The sequence below is a fragment of the Thrips palmi genome, unplaced genomic scaffold (genome assembly GCF_012932325.1).
Source record: "Thrips palmi isolate BJ-2018 unplaced genomic scaffold, TpBJ-2018v1 HiC_scaffold_10, whole genome shotgun sequence".
Classification (NCBI taxonomy): domain Eukaryota; kingdom Metazoa; phylum Arthropoda; class Insecta; order Thysanoptera; family Thripidae; genus Thrips; species Thrips palmi.
Window position 1 is genome coordinate 9203948 of NW_023144621.1, and position 26345 is coordinate 9230292.

Below are 26345 nucleotides of genomic sequence, written 5' to 3' on the forward strand. Positions count from 1 at the left end.
TCTGAAGGTTCGGGTAGGTTTATTTGGGTCGTGTCGTTCTTCGAACCGATTATGAGCAAACTTAGTGGTTTCAAAGACGTGACGCTGCTGAAGTATCCGAACAGCCGCTCCTGCACACAGGCAACTCCCGACTTTCCAAGCGACATGCTGTCCCCCTGCGTGGGGGCTGCCTACCCGCCAGGCGCCCTGACCCCAGACGAGGGGAGGCCGACACGGACAGTCAGGCCCGGCCGGGACGCCGGCCCCGCACCGAGCCCGCAGGGTCCTTGGACCGACCAGTGCGGGGGAGAGAAAAGACGTCTGCAACCCGACCGGTAAAATAAAATCGAGAAAATTGCACGCCGAGGAGGCGCGGTTTTGTTGCGTGGGGACGGTCTGGGCTTTAGCCCAGGACCGCATCCCGACTCGTCCCGGCGCGTCCCGGTGGGGGGCTTATTCATGTGTCTGCCCGTCTGCCCCGCCCCCTTCCTCTCCTCCTCCATACCCACCCACGCAGGACGCAGTTCACTTTGCCCGGCCCGGTCGACGACGGCCGCCGCGATACTCCACGTAGGGAGAGACTCTCGCCGCCGCTCGCCGCGCCCGTCACTCGGCGATACCCCCCGCCGCACCGCGAGCGCCGCGGTTTGAACTTGCCGCGCTGCGCGTCCCGTTCACCGCCTTGCCACTATCGATCGACCGGACCGCGGCGTGGTGGGGAGTGGCGGGGCGTGGCGGGGCGTGGCGGGGCTTGGCGGGGCGTGGCGGCTCCGAGCGAGAGCGGGAGAGGGAAAAGAAGAGGCGAGAGCGTTCGGCCGTTCGGGAAGGCGCGCGTTACGAGAAGGCTGTGAGCTCGATGCCAGGCCATGGCGGTACGGCGCCTGCTCCGCTCATGGCGCTGCTGGCGCTGCTGCTGCGCCTGGCTCGCCTGGCTGCGCCCCCCACCCCCCTCGGGCCGTGGCGTTGCTGGCGTTGCTGGCGTTGCTGGCGTTGCGTCCGTGGCGGCTCGGATCGGCTGCCTCGCCAGTTCTGTCATGGGGCTTGGGCTCGGCAGATGAGCAGCGCTGGAGCCACAGCGCGCCGAGCCACGCCGAGCCGAGCGAGGGACGGGACACGGTCGCACACGGTCGCACACGGAGAACTCGGAGGCGCGCGGCCCAGCTCCTGGACAAGTGCGTGATGGAGCCGTGAGGACTCGCAGCACTGCACACGCGGCACGCCTGCGGCACGCGGGCCGTCCAGGCATGAGGCAAGGCTGAGAGCAGCCGCGGCGCGACGGACGGAGCTGCTGTGGTGCTGCTGCTGGATCGAGCCGAGGCCAGCCCAGCCTGCCGAGCCACCGCCTAGGAGCAAGCGTGAGTGTTACGTAAGACTAGCCACTCCAGGCATTCTTCGTCTGCAGGATGACTTTTCCGCGGACTTTTCTGTGTGCGAGTTTGGAGGTTTGGAGCCACCCTGCCGCACCGCCGAGACGCCCCCTCCCCCTCCCACTGGCCTCAGGGCTCCAGTCCTCGCGCCCCCGCAGCCCCCGCAGCCCCGCACCACGGATAGGGACCCCAGTGGGCCCGGCCCACCGCCATAGCCCGCCAGGGCCCTGGGCCTGGGCCTGGGCCACAACATGCCATCGCGGGTCACTAGAGCACTGGGGCTGGCTGGCTGACTCGGTCGGCGGCGAGCCCCAGGAAGCCCCCAGGAAGCACCAAAGTAAACCCGCGGCCAACTTTCGGCCTAGGCGTTGCGGTGAATTATGGAGAGCAAGACCGCCGAGGCCAAGTTTGCTGGTGTCACATCCCGGCCCAGGACGTTACAGAGGAATTAAACTCTTACCACTGCCGTGATTTCGTTCAGGCAACCCATTTAGGTCAAAGCGTTGTGATCCACTGTTAGTGAATGCCTTGAGAGTGTAGGGCACCTCCCACTTACTCTGCCGCTCCGAAGGATGCGTGCTCACCAGGAACACGTTTTCGAATCGAGTCCTCTGAAGTGACAGTTCCGTGGCCTGTGGCACACTGTGGCAGCAATGCCGCGGCAATCCGTGGCCGTGCGGCCGTGACGCGCAGTGCAGATAACAGTGACCCTGTCAAGTTGCGACTTGTAAACATGGAAGGCAGCGAGACGAGAGGCGCGAGATGAAAAGAACGTTCGCACCGTTTTTGGCGCGTGGCTTTCCGCGGCACCGCCCTTGCTGCTTCCACCCTGCCCGCCCTGTTGTTATTCCTGTTCCCCTTTTATACAAGTCTGGCGGAAAAGCCTTCACACCTGGCCGAGCCGTGCCGAGCGCGCGCCGGCCGGGCGCGGTCATGCTGGTGGTGACCGTGGTCGAAAGGTGTGCTCATCTCGGGATTGTGCTGATGCAGCTTCTTCTGCGGCCCACCGCGGAGGCGCTCAGAGGGCGTGGGTTGGGTCCTCTCGTCTAAGCCCCCGCAGGGCGGCTGGACGCAGGGCGGCACAGACAGGACCTCAAGGGGCTCTGCGCTCTGCCCGCTCTGCGGTTCAAAGGTCTCATGCCACTCAATTGTGTTTTCTTCTTGCCGTGCAAACTGCGGTGCGACCATACGCACAATCCCATGCTATTTTATTTCTACTCTGAGACGCCCTTGAACGCATTTTGTTCATGTCTTTACAGGCGACCTTGCATTTTGCAGCATGTGGGAAAATGCAGTTGTTGGCATGCGTTGTGGTTCATTTTGTGTCGGAGACCTGGACAATTGTCATGTCCTGCACCCACCGGCTGCAAAAAACTATTCGCAACAAACCCTATGCATCCGCCGGGACGCTTCAGCGCGTGCAATTACCACACCCCAGCGTTTCTCAACCTTTTTCGGTTCGCGACCCCAAATTTGTAGCGAAAAATTTCCGCGACCCCCAGGAAAAATTTCACGACCCCACGCGACCCCTCCTGTAGCATGCCTTTGATACAAAGTGCGATAATCCACCTTAGTTTGGAAGCAGTATTGCAGCAAAAATGATCAAAACGGTCACAAATGTCTTTGAAAAATCGTGTTTTGGGCCGACTTTAAGCAGCCACTGCGTCTAATCCGAGGCGGTATTTCGTCCTCCCTCAACGGGCAATTGGTCTTTGGGCCTTCCTTTAGCATGCCTTTGTTAAGGAGTGCGATTATCTGCCTTAGTTTGGGAGCAGTATTGCAGCAAAGTTGATCAATACACGATTTTTCAGACATTTGTGACCGTTTTGATCAACTTTGCGGCAATACTGCTCCCAAACCAAGGCAGATAATCCCACTCCGTAACAAACGCATGCTAAAGAAAGGTCTAAAGACCAATTGCCCGTTGAGGGAGGATGAAATACCCCCTTGGATTAGACGCAGTGGCTGCTTAAAGTCAGCCCAAAACACGATTTTTCACAGACAATTGTGACCGTTTTGATCAACTTTGCGGCAATACTGCTCCCAAATTAAGGCAGATAATCGCACTCGGCAACAAAGGCATGCTAAAGAAAGGTCTAAAGACCAATTGTCCGTTGAGGGAGGACGAAATACCGCCTCGGATCAGACGCAGTGGATGCCTGAAGTCGGCCCAAAACACGATTTTTCAAAGACATTTGTGACCGTTTTGATCAACTTTTTAAGTTGTTCCCGCCAGTGCTCGGCGTGTGGGCCACCCCAAGCGACCCCAGTTACCTCGCCGCGGCCCCTCGAAATTTTTTCGCGACCCCATTTGGGGTCGCGACCCCAAGGTTGAGAACCGCTGCCATACCCACAGTGCGGCTGTGTTGCAGTGTGCTGTGCATCTGTTTCAATGCACTAAGGAAGGTCAGTAACGCCTTATCACACACACACACTAACAGGCCTGGCACGCGACGGCGTCGAGCCGACCGGCCGACGGAGGCAAGGCGAGGACTGCCTGTCGATTCGGATTCAAATTAGTCACGTTGGCTGCGGCTAGCTGGCTGGCTGTCCGGCTGGCGGCCGAAGTATCGGACTGAAAACGTGCGGAACGCCGCACCCAGAAAACACAAATTCCACATCTTTTGTTCGAGACGAGCCAGGAAAATTAATCTAGTAGCGAAAGAATCGTATTAAATAAATAAAGTATTGTTTTTATTTTGCAAAAATAATTAAGGATCTCTTGTTTCGGCGCGCAGCTGCATGGCAACCGATAAAACGGGCCGGGCCCTCGGTGATTGCGTTTCAAACGAATCTCGGCCTCGGTAGGCAGAGCGGTCGGACGACCGGGCGGCAGCAGGCTGTGTCCGAACGGTGCTTCGTCGCGCTGTCTCTCTCGCGACGCTTCGAAACGCTCTGAGTGTGACAGACAGCCCAGACAGCGCTGTGCAGCCTGCGGGGGAGGGCCACCGCCCGGCCACCGCCACTGCAGCTCGAAATGACGTCACGTTGGAAAAAGAGCCCGCTGCGGATGCGCGGAGTGGCGAGTTTAGGGAGTGGAGGGCGGTGGGGGCCTCGAGCAGGGCTGTCATTGTCTGAGAGAATCGCCGCCAAATTTGTTTTCCAAGTCTGTCTGTCATTAAGGTCCTCAATTAGGCGGTATACAGTCTCGTTTTCCGGAGGCGGGCGATGAGGCGTCGCGATGAGGCGTTGTGATGAGGCGTCGCCGTCGCCGACGGCGTCGGTCCAGTGACGACCGGGGCGGCGCCGCGCTGTGGCGCTACATTATGTATAAAGACCAGTTCGGGGAAACTCGCCGAAGAAAGCCGGCATGTTGAGCAGGCCGGGGTGACGTCACGTCACCGGGCGTTGGAGACGGGCCGCCGCCGCGTGCAAAGGTCGGCCAGCCGCACTCCGCTTCACTGCCGAGCTCTGCGAAGCTCTTGCGACCTTATCGTGAGCCAAATTGGCGAGCCGGTGGCAGCGGGGCAGCGAGGCGGGGCGCCACGGCAACAGATGCACCCGTCAAGGGGCGTGCCAATCCACAAGGCCACGAGCCATACCACTTCCGGCCGAGAGCATTTCTTCAGCCCAAGCCATTCTGCGGACGCCATTCTTGGGGTCGCGAGCCTGAAAAGGTTGAGATCCACTGATACAACCAATAGATATTGTTTGCACACTTGGTTAGAACTTGGCCCGAGAAGTTCTTGCCCCCAGCGTGGCACCACTGCCATTTTATCAACGTTATCGTGCCAAAGCCACGGCAGCCTTTTGCAATGAGATCTGCCCCCTCCAGGTCGAGTGAGCGGCGACAGGCGGGGCGGGGCGGGGCGCGGGCGCGGGCGGGGTGGACGCGAACATCGCCGTGTCATCAATAACAGATCCGAAATGTATTCCGCGCTGGACACGCTGATTGAACGCAATGTCGTTAGGGGGCTGGAACGCCGAGTGCTGATGCTGATGCAGCTGATGATGTCGATATGTCAGAGGTGCCCGGACGCCAGCCCGGCCACGACCCCGAACGTTCCACTGGACACGCCTTTTATTTTTCACGTTTGTTTTCATAACTCTTTCTTTCTCTTTTCGTCGCTCCTCTCTCTGGTTTGTTTTTTCTCGTCTGTCTCACAGTCCGCTGGTTGACGGGGGGAACAAAACAAGGGACGGGCCTCTGCAAGACGCGGCGATGCGGCGCGTTCAGTAGCCCAGAGAATCGGCGTACACTCTCAACATTTTCTCGCCTCTCTCCCAAGAAAAAATAAACCTCGAAGTACGCCAAAATATTCAAATCAGTATTTCTTTTGAAGCAACCAGCGCCGTTTATTGACATGCCACTCGTAAAACCTCCCGTTCCGGGAGTCGACCACGGCAGCCCCCCCCCCCTGCCAGTAGTACGAGGGGCATGGGGCACAAGGGCTCCCCGGCCGCGCGTTGCAGTGCGTCAAGCGGCCCCCGCCCCGCGACTGCCCATGACTGCCCATAGCCGAGGCTGCCAATAGCATCGACGACCGGCTGGCCCAGCAGACTGATTCCGAGAGTCGTTTTCGTCGCTCTGCCTCTCTCGCACTCATATAGCGTCCCGCCCCGCTGGATTGCGAGAGAGAACGAATTAGTGGCAGAGTGGCAGCGGTAGCGGCGGTAGCAGGCCGAGCAGTGCCCAATCCCAAGGCCGAGGGTGGCCCTGCCCTTGGCTCGGCCCGCCGCGCGCCGCCGCGCGCCGCACCGCGCCGCACCGCCCCGCTCGAGGCCGTGCTGCAGGATGGACGCCATGAAAAAGTAAGCAGTGTGGCCAACCTATTTGAGAGCCTTTCTCGGGCGCACGCCGACCGTTGGAGGGAATGAGGGCGAGTGGGAGGGGGTGGGGGAAGGGGGTGAAGGCCTTACAAGCGATTGGCGAGGCTCTCCATGTTTAATGTGGCGGGATGGGCGAGCCACTAACGTGCTCTCCCCTCCACCCCGCCCCCGCACGCCGTACTCGGCCGGGCTGGACTGCAGGACCAAAGCGCGCCTCGCCGCGGCCGGTCGCCGGTTCGATCCCCGGCTGCGGCCGAGTCACGCGACGTGATACGCGTCACTTCTTATTGGCGGAACAAATAAAGGAGCCCCGCGATAACGTCCAATAGAATATCGACCTGGCGGCGCGGTGCGGCGCGGCGAGAGGCGAGCCGGGCAGGCCGGCCCGACTTGGCGTAGTCAACCAGAGTCAACCTGATGTGTTGTCACGGCACCGCCGGCACCGCCGGCACCGCCCCTCGGGGGCAGGGAAGGGGGACGTGACCCTGACCGTCAAGTATTTATCAGGGACAGGTCCTTGCCGTGCGCGCCGCGCGGGCTGCAGGGTGAGCCGCACGCGATCAACTCTTTCGGGCAGTCGCTGGCACACCGGAAGCGCACGGCGCGCGCCACCAACAGCGGACCCTTCTTGATGGCGGTCCGAGCGACCCGACGGCGCGCTGATGATCCCGAACAAAATTCACTCCATGGTACGTCCCGCCAGAGCACGGAGAGAGACAGGGTACAGTGCTGCTTGTCCCTGGCCTCGTGGCGTGCCACTGATATTTGGAGGGCAGCGGGCGTGAGGATGTGTGATGGCCACCGGCACCGCTTGGCTGCTAGCCCCGCCTCACCACGCCCGGCCCCACGCCATGCCACCCCATTCCCGCGCCACCGCGGCCCTCTCGCTGTGATTAACGCCGTGGTGGCCGCGGCGAGGCTCCAGGGACGGCCAAGGCACACCGCGTGCACCACACCGCGGGGCAGTCCTGCCGGAAAGCGGACATACGCAAACTCGCGCAAACTTGTGGGAAAGTCCTCTTTGAAGTTGTGTTTTGTTTTTTTTTGTTTCCGCTTTCTTTCGGTGACTCTCATTCTGGAAGAGGTAACTCGACTTTTGAGATGGTCTGCTCTGGCACCGGCCGCTCCGTGTCACGCTGGCCGTGCTGGGCACATCGGACGTGTCGGCGTGTCCTCGCGGTTGCAGCAGAAAGGAAGGGGGAGGGAGACAGACGGAGAGGTCCCTTCCGCGGGGCGCGCTTTGCACCACCAATCAATACCGCATTGCTTCTCAGTAATTAATCACAGGAAAGTGATGTCCGTGGATTGCCTCCGAACAGCGTCGGTCTGTCCCTCTCCCACTCGCGGCACGGACGGTAAGGTGCGAGAGAGACAGAGCGACGCCGGCTGCGCTGCACCGCGTTGCGTGCCGGTCGTCATCGCGGTGCTCCGCGCTGCGCTGCTTTGCGTGCGGCGGGGCCGAGGCGGGGCCGAGGCGGGGCCGAGGCGGAGCGCCGGGCCGCGTCCGAGCGGTGCATTCGTCGCTCTGTCTCTCTCGCTCCTCACTGGGACGCCCCGTGAGTGGGAGAGAGACGGGGCGACGCTGTTCGGGATCGCTCGGCTGGGACTCGGCGGCGTGATTACGGCGGACGATACACTGGCTGGTGGTGGATCGCGGCGGATTTGTTTCGCCTCGCCCGTCCCGTGTTTCGGCGCGCAGACATCTCCCTGCCACGCCGCGCCTTTCTCCGTGATGTATATTCGGCCGGCCTATCGTGACGACAGCGCCGCGTGCCTCCAGACTTCGCCACACTGCCTCCCTCTCTCCACGAAACGAACCATGAGTGTGAGAGAGACAGAACGACGAAAGCAGTGTTCAGAATCAGCCCGCAACTCTCCCTCCCCTCTTATTTTTACTTTATGGGAAGACTCAGAACCAAATCTCAGGGCTCGGTTGTCGTGCGTGGTATGAGATCATTTCGCTATTCTCAGGATAAATGCCTTACGGTGAAAGGCTGCACTAACATATACTATTATGGTGAAAAATTTCTTCATTTAGCTGCACCTGCGCCACTATACTGTGGAGAGCTTTCACAATAGGTATTTTAGAGTGTAGAGCGAAGTTAATTAAGAAATTCAGTAGACGTCACGTTTTCATGACCCGTTTCACACAAGAACCTGAGAGGAGAGACCGTTAGGGCAACCCTTTCGGCGCTCCCCGAGTTGGTCTGCCTGCGGTGGCCGACCAGGCAAGTCAACATCAAGTCATCACGCCTCCCCCGCTGTGTCACTGTAACGAAATTCTGACCTGTCGGCTCACCCTCGGTTTACCCTCTACCCTCATGCGGTGGCCTCGCCCGCCTCGCCCGCCTCGCCCGGCTGTGGGTACAGTGTAGGTCAACTGTGTGATTTGCGAACGGCCGCGTTACCCTCGCCCTCGCTCGGAGGTCGACCGATTTCCAAAGGAGCTGTGTCTCTCTCGCTCTTGAGGGCCTCGCTTCGGGGTGCGAGTGAGACAGAGCGACGAAGCGGACTCTCGGTAGCGGCCTTTCGTTTGTAGCTAGCCAGCTAGGGCTGGGCGTACGACAACTGTGCTCCGCCGCCCCCATGTGCCTGCCGTGCCCGCCGTGCCTGCCGTGTGGCGCGGGGTGCTAGGGTGTTGTCGGGCCGTCGAGCCGTCGGGCCGAGGGGGTGAGGTGAGGCCGGGAAGCCTTAGGAAGCGCCGTGCCGTGGCGCGCCGCTACTGCACCTAGCGCCCCTCTCACCCCCCACCCCCAGCACGTCGTCTGACGGAGGAGGCCTGGCCAGCCTCATGATGTGTCCTCCGCAATGAAGTGCCCGATGCTGTACCTGCCCCCCCCCCCCCCTAACTCCGTCGTCGTCGGTGCGCTGCTGTCCCCCAAGCCAGCCCCCCGCTCCGCCAACACAGTGTCTATGTAGGTCGCCCGGCCGGCACCGCCCGGCCGGCCTATCCGGGAGATGGCATCTCGGATATCTCGCATGGGGGACGCGCCGGGGCCACCGGGTCTGGAGGAACACCCTGTTTTATTTCCCCTCTCTCTCCGTTGCACTGACGAGATCAATGCCAGAGTGAGTCGCTGCTCACACATTCATGGCGGGCCCCGCACAATGCGAGCGGGGCGGGGCGTAAATAGGGAATGATCCCGCCGCCGTGCTGCCGCCCTGCCGCGTTCCCGTGTCCGCGCGCGGGCCGAGCGGGCCGGGCAGGATCAGGGCCTGGGTGAGGAGAACGAGAGCGGGGCGGACAGGCCCAACCCGCACAGCCCCGCAGCACTCAGCCGGGCGAAAACACTGCCGCAACGAGCACCCACCCACGCGCAGTGGGAGCTCATCTGCCTGCCTGTCTGTCTGCCTGCCTGTCTGTCTGTCTGCCTGCCTGTCTGTCTGTCTGTCTGCCTGTCTGTCTGCCTGCCTGCCTGTCTGCCTGCCTGCCTGTCTGCCTGCCTGCCTGTCTGCTGCCTGCCTGCCTGCCTGCCTGTCTGTCTGTCTGTCTGTCTGTCTGTCTGTCTGTCTGTCTGTCTGTCTGTCCCGGTCCGTCCGTCCGTCTGTCCGTCCGCCCACCCGTCTGTCCGAATGGCGGGCTGCGGGCTGAAAAGGGATGTCCGGTCGAAAGTGGCGTCTGTGGTGAGCACGCAGGACTGCAACACTCCTCTTGGCCGCACAGCTATACGCAGCTACACTGCTACTCAGGTCCCTCACCCTCCGTCTGCCAGCGGCCCTCTCCGAGGCCTACTCCAAGCCCTCTCCACTCTACGGGCCTGCTTGTGGGAGTGAAGAGCAGCCATCCTGCGAGTCCGTGCGAGTCGGTTCGGGGATTCGCAAGTTGGAGAGTTCGGGGGTGATTCCGTGAATGTTGTAGCTCCTCGCATAGAGCGCCTCGCTTCCGCGAATCACGCGCGAGGCGAGGCCGACGGATTCCGAGCAGTACTTCGAGTGTGTGCGAGAGAGAGGAAGAGAGAGAGAGCGATGGAGCGCGGTGCGCTCGGCGGAGCGCCGCGAGGGTAGGCAAACCTGGCTAGGGGCGGCACGGCTGTCGAGCGCGTTGCCTACCTGCCGTTCGGCGGGCGCTTCGCCTCCGCCGCCAGCCCCACCCGCCAGCCGGGCCGCCGCGCTGACATCATCACCCTGGTTATTTTATTTCGGGAATAAAAAGAACAATGGACGTGGAGACAGCAGACAGGTCCATCGTCGGATACCTTCGGGCCGAGCCGAGAGCGAGACTGAGCCGAGGCGCGGCGAACCGAAGGTCCCCCCCCCACCCCCCGACCCACCCCCAGCCACCCCTCTGTCGACCTTCCAGGCCGATACGGCCTCCACGGGGCGGCCCGCCGTGCCAGCCCGCCAGGCAGGCAGCCCGCCAGGCAGGCGGTGCGGCCCACAGCAGCGGCATGGCGGAGAGCGGAGCCGCGGCAGGGAGATGAACCACTCGAATCTTCTTTTCTAGACTCTTGCTTTGATGGGCACCGCACTCGGCGTGGCGGGGCGTGGCGGGGCGGGCGGGGCGTGGCGGGGCGTGGCGGGGCGTGGTGGGGCGTGGTGGGGCGGGCGGGGCGTGGCGGGACGAGGCGCGGCGGTGCGCCCCCGTCCTGGTACGCGTATAGGCGCTCGTGGCTTCCTCTTCCTTCCTGGACTCGCTGTCGGCGGTGTCGGCACTCGTCGTGTTTGCCTGGTTGTTGACTCGCGGAGCACATCTCACCGGAAGTTGTTTGGGCGGCAGGGAGGAGGATTGTGTTTGACTGCATCGCCCTGACGCATTGATTGAAATCCGAGACCACCCGGGCAATTATCGAGGATAATGAGCAGTATGAAGGGCGGGGCGGGGCGGGGCCAGCCAGAGAGAGAGAGAGAGAGAGAGAGAGAGAGTTGACAAGGAGGTGGGTGGTGCAGGGTTGGAGCGGAGGGGGGCGTCGGTGCGCCTGCGCGCGGCCGGGCGCCATGAGAGACCACGTGGTGTGTCAGCTGAGAGCCACGCCTGTGCGACCCCCCACGCCCCCTTTTTCCCCCTCCTCCGCGCGACCTCGGGGCTTTGTCTGAGCAAACCCGGCGCTGCTGGGGAGGTTGGGTACCGGGAAGAGGAGGGGGGGGGAAACAAACGCGAGGCGACAAAGGCGAAGTGATTGGAGCCGTTTTGTTTCACTTGTGTCACTTCAATTATTCATCGAACGAAAGACGCGTCTCTCTTCGGACGGACGACGAGGAAAAGGGGGAAGGGGTCTTCGGTCAGGCTGGCGGGCGGGGCGCGGCGTGTGTGGCCGATGGAGCGCGCGAATGCTGACGAGGAAATTAAACTTTTCTCCGAATTTGAAGAGAGAGGTTGTTTTCCTCTCGCAACAGCTGTTCGTGGGCATAATGTGACTCGGGAAAATAAAAAGCCGCCATTGTTTTCCCCTCGCGTACTTTCATTTTGAGTCCCGCATTTGTTGTATTTTCCTACTCGAACGCTAAAGGCCTGCTGATGATTATTATCGTGTGACACGTGTAAAATTGTTCCCCGTAAAGAACTTCAGTCCACGCTGAAGGGGTGGCCGACGTACGGTAGTCCCGGACGTGGAGCGCCCCGCCGCCTCAGTCCGACATGTAGCAGCGTGATGAAGCGAGATGGATGAAAAATGGACTCGCTGTGCTCCGCCTCGCCTCGCCTCGCCTCGCGACCAGGTCCTCCAGGTGGAGGCGGAGTGGGTGGAGGAACGGAACTGCGCCGTCCACCTTTCGGCTGCTTTCGACTTCCGATCGGTTCTTTTCGTGAGCGCGGCCAGTCAGCGTCAGCGCGTCAGCACCCACGGCCCGCGTCAGCAACGAACGGGGAAAAGCGCGCGCGGCGCAGGCGGCGCGAAAATGGAAATCTAAATGAGAAAGAAATCCGCGCCAGAAAGCGGTTTGGGGGAACTTAGCTACGGTACACGGCGACACGGCGAGCAAAGTTACACCGCGACAAGTTTTTTTTTCTTTCGTGAATGGCGGGACGACTACGTCAGCTAGTCGGCGTGGGAGTGGAGGGGAGGGGAGTGGAGGGGAGGGGCTGGCAGCACCGCCAGTGGGGTGGCGTCAGGAGGATGTTCGGTGATTCGGAGACAGGACAGTAAGTAGTTGATTGCTACCAATCACCGCTCGCAACGAGATGAAATGAAATGAAATGGCAGCCTACCCCACTGCTGCCGCCCCGCCAGCCGCGCCCACGCGAAGCACGTGTACACTGGAAAGAAACGAGTCTTAACGACTTATGGGAACTTGGCGTGCGCTTTGGAGGAAAGAGGAGTCTTGCATCCAACTAGTGTATGGAAACGGCTCTCTTGGAATCGTTTCATTTAAAACCATCGGAACCTTTGACCCTGTCCCGAACCCAACAATAGGAATCAGTGACAGTGGAAGTGGAGTAGACCACAGCATCGGCAGCCACGCTGACGCTGGGCTGCGCTAACTAGACTGCACGCTGGCCCCGCTGGCCCCGCTGGCCCTCCTGCATCCCTCCACCAAGGTCACAGTCGCCCCGCCGAGCCCCGCGGGCCGCCCGACACACGCCACCCATCGACCCCCTCCGTTTTCGTCGCTCTGCCTCTTTCGCACCCCTACGGGACGCGCCGTGAGAGCGAGCGAGACGGAGCAGTGTGCGGGATCGCTCGGATGGCTGGCGATGAGATTCCTTTCCGGGAACCAAAGGAAATAAAATGGCGGGAGTGGGACGAGGGGAAAAAAATGACGATGGAGAGGTAATTTCCGGTGGCTGTGCTGCTACACTGTGTGCGGCGGGGCGTGTGGAAGGGGTGACCAGGGTGATGTGCACTATCGCATCGCGAGGCATCGCGTGGCATCGCATTGGCACAGTGGGCGGAAAAGTGAGGCACCCTCTCTCTCTCTCTCTCTCTCTCTCTCTCTCTCTCTCTCTCTCTCTCTCTCTCTCTCTCTTATCTCGCTGTTGTTAGAGGGCGTCTCTCTCGGCGCCAGCGCGCGCCAGCGTCGTTAGCGTTAGAGTCCACTTACAAATGCATTAAGATGTGGTGTGGCTGGACTGTGGGGGACGGAAACAATGTTGAACGGTTCACACTTAAAACTTTTAATCAGAATCAAACGCATGATTTACGATTGCTTCGAAAAATAAACTTAATTTATGACACATGAAGTATGGCTCTGACGCGCTAACCCGCCCCGTCCTCTCTGCTTGCAGGGCGCGGAGGGCACTCATTCCTACGAGACTGTCTCCTCAACGACAAGGTGAGTGTTGCCGACAGCAAACAGCAACAACAATTTCTCCTCAAACGAGACTTGAATCAATCCCATGCTGGCACCAATGGACCATGAGATGGCCTTTTGGATTAACAGTAATTTATCTAATGGATGGATTACCCTTCGAAACGCGGAGTCCTGGTACATGCACGCGTTTGCTTCGAGTCCTATGTGAGGAACGCGGCGGGGGACGCTGAAAACGCGGCTAGAGTCGCGTCCGGTGTCGTTGTGGGGCGGACGGGGCGACCCCATTATGTCCGCGTTAGCGGAGAATTAAGGCGGAGGTACAATACACGTCTCTCGAGCCCTGGGCCGGCACCGGGGCGGCGAGGCGCAAGGCGAGGCGCCTCCCAGGGAGGCTCTCCCGGAGAGGGGTCTTACAGTGGAGCCGAGGGTTGACAGGCGCGGGCTCGGCCCGGCGGACCCCTCGCCGGCCGACCCCCTCGCCGGCCGACCCCCTCGCCGGCAGACCCCCTCGCCGGCGCCACCACGAGCCGGCCAGACTCCATGTGCACGGTAAAAACGCGCCCTGGCAAAACCAGGACCGAAAGACCCCAAGGTTGTATGGAGGTCCCGTTTCCAGGACGGTGCTGGAGGAAATGGCAAAACATATCATAAAAAACAAATCGAAAAAAAGAAGAAAAAAGGGAGCTTTTCTCCCACCTCCGCACACAGTACGGAGGACCCAGTCGCTTCTACCGAGGCCAACCCGCCGAAGCGGATTGCTTTTTAGGCACCCCGGTAGTGGCCAGGCTAATGTGACTCTGACCACTACGGTATATGACTTGTACGTCTGCCGAATGTTGGACGACGGGCTTGAGTCGTTTGGGAGGAGGCCAGTCGAAAAATGTAATTAAATTTTGGAATTCGATCCCCGGACCCCACTGACCGAGGCAGACGCCTTTACCTTCTCAGCCACCAGGGCTTGGGGGATTAGCGGAGTGAAGCCGGGTCCCAGACGCGACAGGGATTGACTGCAGTGAGCGGGTCATTAAAAAAATGCAGCCCCCATGCGAGCAAGGGTCTCCCTGGTCACCACACCGCGGGGCGGAGACGAATTCGGAGCAAAAAAATCGAAATTGAACCTCAGTGATTGCACTCCGGGCTATGCTTGGCGCCAAGTCGCGCCCGAAATGACTGGCAGGCCAGCCGGCACGAAGTGATTACTGGCGGCTGCTCCACTACACTAGGCAGGCCAGCAGACCTTTGACGGCGCTCTGGCGCGTGGCCTGGATGACGTCGCCCTTGACGACCACGAACCGTGACGTCAGAGCAGTAGTATCGTGGGGTTGTGGTTCCGGGGAAGGAAGGGGGGAGACTGGGGGTCCACGCCCCACCAGAGAGGGAGCGGGAGGAGAGAGAGAGAGAGAGAGAGAAGAGAGAGAGAGAGAGAGAGAGAGAGAGAGAGAGAGAGAGAAGAGAGAGAGAGCAATCCCATCCAGGCGCTGCTTTCCCGCGGCAGGGAAGGGGAAAGTGTGCGAAGAGGAGTGAGGAGGCTCCCGTCCAACTCGCTGCAGTTCTCGGAAGGCGAGGCAGGCGGGGCAGGCCGAGGGGCTTGAAGGGTGGCCCGACCCAACCCCCAACCCCCGGCAGCATCCCGTCGCACAGCGCTTAGCTGTGACGTCACTGGGCCCTCTCTCTCTCTCTCTCTCTCTCTCTCTCTCTCCTCTCCTCTCTCTCTCTCTCTCTCTCTCCCCCTCTCTCTCCCCCTCTCTCTCCCCCCTCCCTCTCCCGCTCTCTCTCTAAGACGACGTCACGCCGAAGTTGGTCCAGAACAGGTGTACCGCGTGGGCCTTCGCGGAAATCCCTGTCGAAAACTAGGGGTACGCGCCTTTTAACGTGGGCGCGTAGTGTGGCTGAGCGATGCGAATTAGTTTCTGCACTTCGGATTTTGGGCTTAACTGGACAAAAAAATGAGCAACTTATGGGCTCTGAGTGAAATGTAGGTCTCGGGTAAAAATGGAAGTGTTTTTTCGTTTTCAGCACGAAAAAAAGCTGTTAGGATCAACGTCAAACTCGATTCAAAAATTTTGGTCCAAATTTGGTCAAAATTAGGTAAAGCGTGAGTCGGGGAAAAAATTTGGAAGTCATTTTTGAGTTCAGCACACCAAAAACTGCAGGAAACAATAAAAAACTCGACTTGAAGATTTTGGTCCAAAATGACCTAATTTGGGATAAAAATAAAGTCTGGAGTCGAAATGGAATTTTGATTTTCGTTATCAGGACAAAAAAAACTACTGAGATCAACCAAACTCAATTCAAAAATTTTGGTCCAAATTTGGTCAAAATTGGGTAAAGCGCGAGTCGGGGAAAAAATTTTGGAAGTCATTTTTGATTTCAGCACCCAAAAACTGCAGGAAACAATAAAAAACTCGACTTAAAAATTTTTGGTCCAAAATGACCTAATTTGGGATGAAAATATAAGTCTGGAGTCGAAATGGAAGTGATTTTCGTTATCAGGACACAAAAAACTACTGAGATCAACATCAAACTCAACTAAAAAATTTTGGTCAAAATTTGGTCAAATTAGGTAAAGTGTGAATCGGGGAAAAAATTTGGAAGTCATTTTTGAGTTCAGCACACCCAAGACTGCAGGAAACAATATAAAACTCGACCTGAAAAGTTTGGTAAAAAATGAGCTAATTTGAGATGAAACTATAAGTCTGGAGTAGAAATGAAAGTGATTTTCATGATTGGCACCCCAAAAAACTGCAAGAATTAATGTGAGATTCAATTGAAAAATATTGATATTGAATTGATTAATAACGGATAGAGTATGGGTCTGGGTTCATGGATCACCCCATGTCGTCACCCTAATGCGAAACCAATGCGTTTCCTCAGTCGAGTAACTTTCCATTGAATCGTTTAAATTTGGGCTAATCGTCTGCTTGAGTCACTACTCGATATATCTGTTTCTTAAAACTAATGAATTTACTAATTTATTAGTTATATTTGAGTAGCCTTTTGTCATTCTTTCATTTTAAACCAGTGAATTAAACAATATAGACTGGAATATGTAATCATAGGTTTTATTAAGTGAATCAGTTTAGGGCAGGCTGATCTGAAGCATAAGACGGAGACCAAGTTTTGTCAAATTCAGTGAATTGTCTCATGAAGTCCAATGCAGAGGCCACTTTTTGCTCAATACGCCATTATCTTATTCATGTCTTGTGGTATTTTTATCTTTGGAGTAAAAGATGACAGTACAGGATTAACATTAGGCATTGGGCTTTTGTTCGGAGAGCCCATTTAAACTATTACCAAACTAAGTTCCAGTTATCGGACACAAACTTTGGTGAAGTGAAAAGAATCGTCTCATTAAATCCAATTACCAAGTCACTCACCGCTCACAATCTGAATCGTCTCATTGAATCCAATATCAATTCAAAATTTATTAGCTTTAAAAAATACACATCCATATGTGGATTCTTTTAATCAATAGATGCTAGTACAAAAATATTTATGTTAGGTTGCAGCTTTAAAAATAGGATGTCATTTCCCGAGTCAAACAAAGACATGTAACTGTCTTCTAATTTCAACAGAAGTTATTCATGCATTCACCAAATTTTGATTTTCTATAAAATTTAAAAAATAAATTTAAAAATAAGGATGGTATCAGAGAAAAAAAATCAGTAGATACACACAAAGTAACAGGCAAAGAAAACATTCTATTTTCAGTCCACAACTACACTCACATGCACTGACCTGCAGGAAGATTCCCCTGTGACGAGGGAGGGGGGAGGGGCACGAAACACGCAAACCATTCTCACTTTCAGTTTTCGTATTTTTCCCCTGTTGACACTCCGGAAGGGTTTTAATCATTCTAGAATGTTAAAAAACTAACTCAGAACCTATTTGAGAGCCCCTTTTCTCTTCAGTTTGTTTTTTTTGCATAAGTACCGTCCTGTCTTGCAGACGGGTTGGAAGCGCGGCAGCCGGTATGAGAAATTTGGGAAGCCACACACTGCTACCAAACCCAAAAAAACGCTAATAACCTAGTTCAAAACGATGTTTTGAATATTTCAAACGAAAGATAATTGTTGATCTAAGATAAACTCCCCCTGTGGGACACTTTGGGGATGTTCAATGCGAAAATTTTGGGGAAAAATTGGTGTTGTAGTTGCTGAGAAACGTGAGCGTGTACGCTACAGACTCACAGACGGACAGACAGACTCACGACCAGTCACTTTTTGGTGCGCCCAAACACGGCATGGGCTTCGCTATCGCTCAGCCAATTATTTATTGATTTTTCTGCTCCTTGTTTGGAGACGGCAAGGCGAAGGGGCCGTTCCAGAAAGGGCTGCGAAAATAAGCGGAGTATGCTGGGCGAGAGCCCCCCCCCCTCCGGGCCGCGCGCCATGCCGCCATGCCCCAGTGAGCGTTGATTTGTATTCTCTACATTATGTCCTTCGCTTGGCGGCTTTCCAAACGGCGCGCGGTCGAGCCAGCCAATGCACCCTCGCCGCTCCGCCGTGCCCCACCCCACCCCGCCGTGACGGGCGTCGCCACTCGAACAGAACAACAGGTTCCAGACGTGACGGGTGCGGGGCTCGGACGAGACGAGCGTGACGGCGAAGCATTCGGGACGACGGCGGCGTGGTGGTGCTCCGCGCGCTCCGCCCGCTCCGTGTGGGTGCCGCCGTGCTGCCGCGCCGCCGCGGCACGGATTGCGGGATTGCGGCCGAAACCCGATCCCCTCGCCCTTCTTGTGTTCCCCGGGCCGCCATTTTCGCAAGCGCCACCAAACGCCGCCAAGCGCCGCCAGGCGCCGCCGAGCCATGTACTGCCAAGTACACTGCCAAGCCGAACAAAGCCCTGCTTGGCGCTCCGCTCAGACGAGAGGGCACTGCACTGCGCGAGGCGGTGCATGAAAGAGAAGGGTCCTAAGAATAGTAGATCGTTGACGGAGGCCTTTGACCGCAGCTAGATTGAACGCAGTGGCCGCCCAAAGTCAGCAAAAACGGCTACTTTCGGAGATTCAGTCACTTTTTGAACATCTTTGCGAGGCCACTGCTCCCAAACTACACTGAGAATGAAAAAGTCATGATCAATACCCAATTTTGGGCGAGGTTTACTTTCTCACCCAAATTTGGGCGAGGAACGTTTTCTCGCCCAATTTGGGCGAGAAAACCTTCCTCGCCCAATTTTGGGTGAGGAAGGGTGTATCAGCTCCCTATATAGCTCCATAGTATTATGACCCAAATTTGGGTTGAGGAAACTGTCCTCACCCAAATTTGGGCGAGGAAAATTTCCTCATCCAAATTTGGGTATTAAAGAATTCCTCACCCAAAATTTTAGTCATGATCATGACTCTTTCATTCTCAGTGTAACTGCGGTCAAAGCCTTTCCCGAGGCGGGACATAAAAGAGAAGGGTTCTAAGAATACTAGGGCGTCGAGGGCGGCCTTTGACCGAAGCTAGATTGGGCGCAGTGGCCGCCCAAAGTCAGCAGTATTTGATTTTCGACACATCGACAGCTTTTTGAGGCCGGCTCTCCGATAGTCTTCAATAATCAATATAATAATTTATTATTTCCCACAATAGGTGACATTCATTATAATCAAATAAGCAAAGTAATCACATGCAATCAATAGGTTCTCTATAATTTTAAGAATACTGTTATCAGTATAAGTGTGATTTGGTTACCCCCTTGGTCTCGGTCCAAGCAATTCGAAGCAATTACACTGGTCAAGAAATCCTGCCCATCGCCACCGAGTCCAGCCTCGCTCTGGCCTCGCTCTGGTCCGGGGTGGTGGTCGCGCGTTTTTGTGCAATGACAGTGATGACAGTGCACACTCCGCTGACGAGTTGGGACGGATCTGGGCCCTGCGCGGTGCCGGCCGGTGGGGCGGTGCGGCGGGGCGGTTGCCCTCTGACGGATGCGGTGCGGCCGTTCTCTTCCGGAACATTTCCGGCGGTCGGAGCGGAGCGGAGCTCGATGGATAGCGTCCTTCGACAGAACAGGCCGTAAGGCGAGCACATTTTTTTTAAAACATTGATTACGCTCTTTCCTTGTCGGTTCGATTTGAAAAAAAAATGATCTAGGTCGCGCGGCCATTGCTTTGGGATCCGTCACCAGGCCCGATAAAGCGGCGAAGGGGAGGGGTGACGTCATACTAAACGCGTTAGCGCGGTCACCGCCGGAGGGTGCTCTCTCAGCTCGTCAAAGCCTGTATAGCTGTAAAAATGAATCTTTTTTTTTCGAGGCCGCAAAACGTGGTTAAAAAGATAAAAATCAGGCAAAAATGTTTAAAAAAAAGTCAAAATATTGGGTCTGGCTGCACTAGGCAGGACTGGCGGAGTCGAATTGCTCGTTGTGCGGTGGGCTGGTCGTCTGGGCTGCGCCTAGCCCAGCCGAGCCCCGCAGTGTAGGGGCCGAGCGAAAAGGGGGAGCGGGGAGGGGGGGGGGCGAAGAGGCCTCTGCGGTGGTTCAGTTCCAGCGGTTCCAGCCCACCACAAGTGGCGCTATCCTCGGCGATTCCGCCGCTGGAGATGCCGGCCGGACAACCTGGAGGACCCTATCCGTTCTCTTGCCGGCCACTCCAGCAGCGCTTCCAGCATGCTTCAAGCCTCCAGCGGGCTCAGCCTGAGCCTCCCTCCGGGAGGGGGGGGGGGGGGGGGTCAGAGGAGCGGGCCGCCAGGGGCGGGCATTCTTTTGGCCTGGCGCCCGCAAGGCGCCCGCAAGGCGCCTGCGACTCGGAACAAATTGCCAACATCTAAGAATCATTATTCGCAGCACCGCCTGCGGCCGCCCCCGCCGTGCGTGCGAGTGAGACAGAGTGCGTTCGCGTTGGAGAAGAGGAGGATAGAGGAGGATAGAGGAGAGAAGGATTGAGGAGGATAGAGCGTGGCAGCAAGGGTGTTGATTGCCTCGTGTTCAGTGTCGTGCTGGGCCGGGACCGTCTCTTGACTCTGTGTGGTTATTGATTAGTCTTCGAGAGTTTGGGAGAGACGAACAGACAGACAGGCCGACAGACAGGCAGACAGACAAGCATGCAGGCAAACATCGCCAGACAAGGAGATGGGATAAGCAGACGCTGCACGCCGTGCCGTACCAGCGTGGTCCCAGCGTGCGCGTGCGTGCGCCGCCTCTCCTACGAGAGCGAGCCGCATACACTGCCTGCATTCAAAACGCGCGGGTCTTAAAAGGAACAAACGGAAAAATAATACTGTCCGTGCCGCGCTGTGCTGGAGCTGGTGAAGCTCGGCTGGAGCGTCATCGGATCGGCCGGCCGCAGCACCACACCACTCCGAGGAGACAATGCGATCAAGAGTTAGGCGCCAAGTTGAACGGAAGCCAGCGCGGCAGCCGGCAGCCGGAACGCAGCCAAGTCCGCTCGGCGCGCTCGGCGCGCTCGGCCGAGGAGGAGAGGAGCGGAGCAGAGTCCCGCCCTGGCACCCCGCCCCGCCGCCGACCAACGCACTCAACGGCCAGCACCAAATCCGTGGCGTCGTCGTCAAACTTTGCCCTCGGCTTCCACTTTGGGAGGCAAGCGGCATAAAAAGGCGGCGGTCCGCTCTCAAACGAAACGAAACGGAAGCCATTGTTGTGGCCCAGTGCGACGCGCAGTGCGACGCGCAGTGCGACGCGTGGACGCGGCGGGCCGCACCTGGACACACAGACACAGATATCCCCCCAGGCGGTCGACCCCCCAGACACAAGGGCAACAACGTCTGTGGAGTCGAAGGCGGCTTCTGAAATGCGGGTCGGGCCTCGGGGCTGGGCCTGGCCGTTGGCTGGCCCCAGGGCAGGCGGGACTTCCATTTCGCAGAGCCTCCCCTGTGCGGCCTGTCGCTGGGAGGCCTGTGTGCCCCGCTGGCTCCGCTGGCGCCCGCTGGCCGGCCTGTGTATTGGGAAGGGATCCGCCGGGCGCGTGGACCGGCCCGGCCCGTAAGTGTGAGGGATTGCTTCGGAATCCCGTTACCTACATTTCTTTCAAATGTGCCTGAGGCGGAGGGAGAGCCGGGCTGAGGCGAAGAGAGAGAGAGAGAGAGAGAGAGAGAGAGAGAGAGAGAGAGACAGAGACAGACAGACAGACAGACAGACAGACAGACAGACAGACAGACAGACAGACAGACAGACAGGCTGAAAGAGAGAAAAAGAGAGAGAGAGAGGGGAGGGTCTTATGACTTGGCAGGGGGTGGCGTCGCGGCGTCGCGGCGTCGCCGGGGCCTTACGCCCAGCAGCCCGCTGCAGCCTGACGGGCCTGGCGGCCCTGGCGGGGCAAGCCTAGCCCAGCCTCCCCCAGGTAGGGTGGAACCGGTGGAAGTGGAACGGGGCCAGCAGGCTCATTCCGAACAGCGCGCTCGGCTGTCTCTCTCGCACTCACGAGGCGCGCCCAGCACAGCCGGAGGCAATCCAGGCGAGGGCGAGGGCCTGGCAGGGTAGGGCGCAGGGCGCGCAGGACGCGCGGCGCCGCCGAGACAATAGAAACATCATTGTCACAGCGCCGCCAGTCCCGGGGCGTCCCCGGGGCCTCGCCTCGCCGCCACCCGCGTTTTCAAACGCTTTCGCACGGAAAGGACCGCCGTCAACGCAGTGGAGGGCTGGAGGCGCTCGGGGAGGCGGCGACGCGGCGACGCGGCCAGGCGAGACGTTATCGCCAAGTGGCGCGGCGACGTACCGGGACGTAACGCAATAAGCGGCAAGTGCGATCGCGAGACGCGACCGACCGGTGTTCCTATCGATCGGGAGCAGCAGGGCCGAGCAGGGCAAACCCCAGGAGACTGATTCCGAGCAGCACTCCATCGCTCTGTCTCTCTCGCACCCCGCAGCCAGCGCCGCCAGCGTCCCGTGGTGAGTGCGAGAGAGACAGAGCGACGAGCGAGCGCTTTTCGAAATGAGCCCGCTGGACCGGCGGCAGGGCACGGCAGGGCAAGGCGGGGCCCGCGGCGCGGCCCTGCCCTGGCGATGACGGCGCGGTCCCTTGGCTTTCAACCCCGTTCAAATTGGGTTACTACTGCGGCCTTTTGCGCGTGTCGTGGCGCGGCGTGGCGGTGGCGTGGCAAGGCGAGGTGGATTGGGGGGGGGGGCTACTTTGGCAAAGTCTTCGGCCCGCGATGGCTAATCTCCTCTCACGTTGCGGCGAGGGCCCCGGCCGTCGTGTCGGTACCTCGGCTGGAAATAAGAAACAGAATCTCTTTAAAAAAAATAATTTTAAATTAAGTATCTGATTAATGTTGCATTAAAGGGCGAGGTATAGGTTTTTCCCTAACCGCTTACAACCGGTGAGCCGTCGCCACCGCTTACAACCCACAAGACTCAACCGGGTGGTTCCAGCCAGAGCCCCCATGACGTGACGGCCTTGTCCTGGCACGGCACATCCAGGTGGACGCCGCACCTGTCCTTATTAGTGACCCGGGCCGGGGCCGCCACCGCGTCGCCACCGCGTCGCCACCGCGTCGCCACCGCGGTCGTGGCCGTGCCAGTATCTGCGTTCTGCTCGAGTAGCTCGGGGCCGGGCCGCCTAGGGCCGCCTAGGGTCGCCCCGCCGCGCTGCCCCACCCCTTGTGAGTAGGCATCCCGGCTGGCAGATCAAAGGGCCGGCAGAAGGGCAGGCAGGGTCGGGCTGGGCGACCCAGGCCAGCCGGCTGACTCCGAACGGCGTGCTCTCGTCGCTCTGTCTCTGTCGCACCCATGGGGCGTGCCGTAGGGGTGCGGGGGAACAGAGAGACTGAGCGACGATGCACGGTTCGGAATCAGCCTGCAGGCAGGGCGTGAGGCGGCGCGGGGGCGGTGCGGCGGCCCGAAGGTTTTCTCGCGCCGAGCGAGGCGGCGGGGGACGGCGGGGGCGGCGGGTTCCTTATCGACGGCTGCCCCTTTCCCCGGCTCCCTGCTCCCCTTGTTCCCGCTTCGCTTTCACTTTGTTCCTCCAGGACTCCAGGCAGGACTCCAGGAGGGCGGTGCCGGCGGCGCGGTGCGATAACCGGCCGCAACCTTTGGCTTGGCGCCGCAAAAAGAGGCCGTAAATTTGGCGGCTCATTACGCCGGGCTGCTCCGTCTCTCTTGCACCCCGCCGGACTCCCCGAGAGAGCGAGAGAGACAGCCTACCGAGGAGACGCCGTTGGCCAACCGAATCTGCTCGCGGGAGTGCGATGACTTCCTCGGGGTGCATGACACCACTCTGCGGGCTATCGGAGTCCCTCCGTGTTTGGTCTCGGCTTTGGGCCCGCGCGAGAAGTGTCGGGGCTGCTGCTCTGTTCAAAATGTGTTCGGCCCGAGACAATTTCCTGCAGCCGGCGCGGCTGGGGCTCGCCGTCAGCGCTCACCAGGAGAAACTAGTTTAGGAAACAGAGTGGCGGTGGCGGCACGGCGGCGCATGTCAACAATGACCGTATGACACACTGTGGCACCCGGCCGCTATCTGCGCCTTGTTAATCTCACGGCGGGGCGGGGCGGGCGGGGCGGGGCAAGCGGGCGTGTCCGGCTCATGCACAGGCCAGTTTTATCGCCACAAAGTGGAGAGCGTTGGTCTGCAGCGGTCCAGGCCGTGCCGCCCGCAACCAGAGCTGTAGTGTGACGGAGTGACGGAGGGCACCGCCATCCTCGCGCACCGCGCACCGCACCGCGCACCGCACCGCGCACCACAACAGCAGCAAGGAGGCCTCGGCCAGGGCCGCGCCGAGGGAGGCCGCGGCAGGGCACGGCACGGCAGGGCAGGGCAGCCGAGCTGCCGGTAGCCATGTTCTCCCTGAAATATTTAGCGTCGACGCCGGTCGAGCCGGGGTGAGTTAGAGCTGGCCGCTGCTATCGCCGTTTCCGGCGGTGAGGCGGTTACGGGGTTACGGGGTTCGACTCCCGTCGGAGGCAACGTAAATAAGGTCCCCGCGCAAGAGGGGGAAAAAACTTAATCGAGTACCCGCGCTGGGGCCATTGGACAACTCGGGACAACTACTATGTAAGCAGGCTGATAAGGAGATGGCCCTGGCCCACTTGTGGTGTATTTGACTACTTTGAATTGTTTGGGGCATCGCAACACTTTGGGTGATTGGTTCATGAGTAGGAGTTGGACGATTCAACGACTCTACGTTTTTTGTACTGACAATAACAAACAATTGTTCGTGACGTTAGAAGAGTGGGTGACTTCAAAAATCATTTGTTGCGTTAAAAGCGCGTTTAAATACTTTAACGGCCAACTTTGAGGAGCACAGGTTCTAGGATTGTGTTGACACAGCGTTAAAACGGCCATCTAACTAAATGTCTGGTGTTGTTGCAGGCTGATGAAGCTGGACGCGGCGGACCCCTTGGGGCTGGTCCCGCGGGTCGTGGAGGTCAAGTCGCTGACGCGATGGAGCCAGACGCCCCCCGCCCACGGCGGCCTCTTGGCGGACTACAGCCTGAGCGGCGAGCTGCCCGCCCACAAGCACTGCCCCTTCCCCTACAACCCCACCCTCAACCACAAGATCATACTATGGTGAGTACCTACGCCCCAGGCGGCGTCGTTGACCAACTTTCTGTCCTCGGCCGTCCGCTCCGACCAACTTGGACCGTCTTTGACCAACTGCGGGGAGTGCAGGGAGTGCTGGGAGTGCAGGTGCACGGGGAAAAAGCCGGCGTGAAGAGACCGCAATAACCGCGGGACGGTGCCCGGCCCGGCCCGGCGGGGGCGGGGTGCGACGCGCCCGGGCGCGGCGTGGGTGCGGCAATACTTGTCGCCCGAGAGACGCTAGGCGCCTCGGCGCGCGGGGTATTGCCCGCATAGGCGGCCCGCCCCGCCCCGCCGCAGCCCGGCGCCAAAGCCAAAACGCTTGCCCGGCCCCTCCCAGCTATATTTCCTTTCATGGAGTGATCCGCCTTTCTTCGCCAGGTCCATTCTCGCCATATTCGTCCCCGGCAGACTGACTCCGAAGCGCGTCTCGTCGCTCCGTCTCTCTCGCACCCGCACGGGACACTCCACGAGTGCGAGAGAGATGAAGCGACGCCACAATGAACGTACCCTCGTCGTCCTCGTCCCCTGGCACCCTTTGAGCGCGGCGCCGGCGGCGGGGCGAGGCGGGGGCGGCGCCCGTTTGGGTATCACGAGCGCCGGCCTGCAGAGGCGCGATAGCACTGGGTTGCCTTTCCGCCGGCTGCCGACGGCATCTGCAGCCCCACGCCGCCCCGCACGGTCCCCGCACCCACACCCCCATAAAGGCCTGCTGCTGCATGGCCGTCTACCCCCACCCCTGCGGGCCCCGCAGCTGTGGCAATTGTTGAGTGTCGCACATCAGATTGGCCTGCCCTCCTGGCTGGCCTCGCCCTACCCTGGCCCTAGCCTGGCCATCCCTCGGGGCGCGGGCCTCTGGGACGCAACCCCTGCCTTGCCTACACCTTGCCGACAGCTGCCAGCGCTGCCAGCCACACCCAGCGCTGGTTAACGACTCGATTATTCTTCCTGCCTTTATTGACTGGTCGGGCTCCATACAGACAGATACCGAACAGAACAGTCGGACGGACGGATGGACGGACGGACGGACGGACGGACGGACTGTAACACACTCGAGCAATCATCGTCGGTCAGGCCGAAACTTTGTCTCGTCTGGTGGTGTCTTGCTGGCCGCACGCGCCCCAGCCGATCAATGGATTGGCACGGCACGGCACGGCACGGCGCGGCACGGCGCGGCACGGCGCGGCGTGCGCCGCACAAAGGGAATGCCGGAGTGCGGTGGAACAGTCATTCTGCCCGTCCTCCTTGTTGTGCTGACGGGCAAGGGCGGCCGGGCTGGGGGCGGGGGCGGCCCAGGCTGGCCCAGGGCGGCCGAGGACCTCACGGAGGGCACAAAAGGGGAAAGCGCAATGTCACCGCAGCGCGGCACGGCACGACACGGCACGGCACGGCACGGCGCGGCGCGCGGCCTCGCGGGCCCACTAGGGTGATGGATGAACGCGCAGGACAACGCGGTGCGCGATGCGCGCGACGCGCGACACTTTGCAAAATTCCTATCGGTCCTGGCTGCGGTCCTTGGGCACCACTTCTGTGGACGGCACTCGGCATTCGCTGTGAGCCGACCGCCTGCAGTCTGCAGCGTG

At 59.3% G+C, this 26345-nt stretch overlaps 1 protein-coding gene across 2 annotated transcripts in view; it reads left to right on the forward strand.

Moving 5' to 3' along the window:
• The first annotated feature begins 1047 nt into the window (after window positions 1-1047).
• The window catches only part of LOC117654513 (protein GDAP2 homolog), a 51532-nt gene continuing 26234 nt past the window's right edge, over window positions 1048-26345 (forward strand). Inside the window, exons 1-3 of one of the 2 annotated variants that reach the window (XM_034401186.1) lie at window positions 1048-1334; window positions 13279-13325; window positions 24553-24750. In XM_034401186.1, coding sequence (XP_034257077.1) covers window positions 24557-24750 — 194 coding nt within the window. In that variant the 5' untranslated portion in view covers window positions 1048-1334; window positions 13279-13325; window positions 24553-24556. Of the gene's footprint in view, window positions 1335-13278; window positions 13326-24003; window positions 24063-24552; window positions 24751-26345 lie in introns of those variants that run through there. The other variant, XM_034401185.1, reaches the window with a different exon arrangement.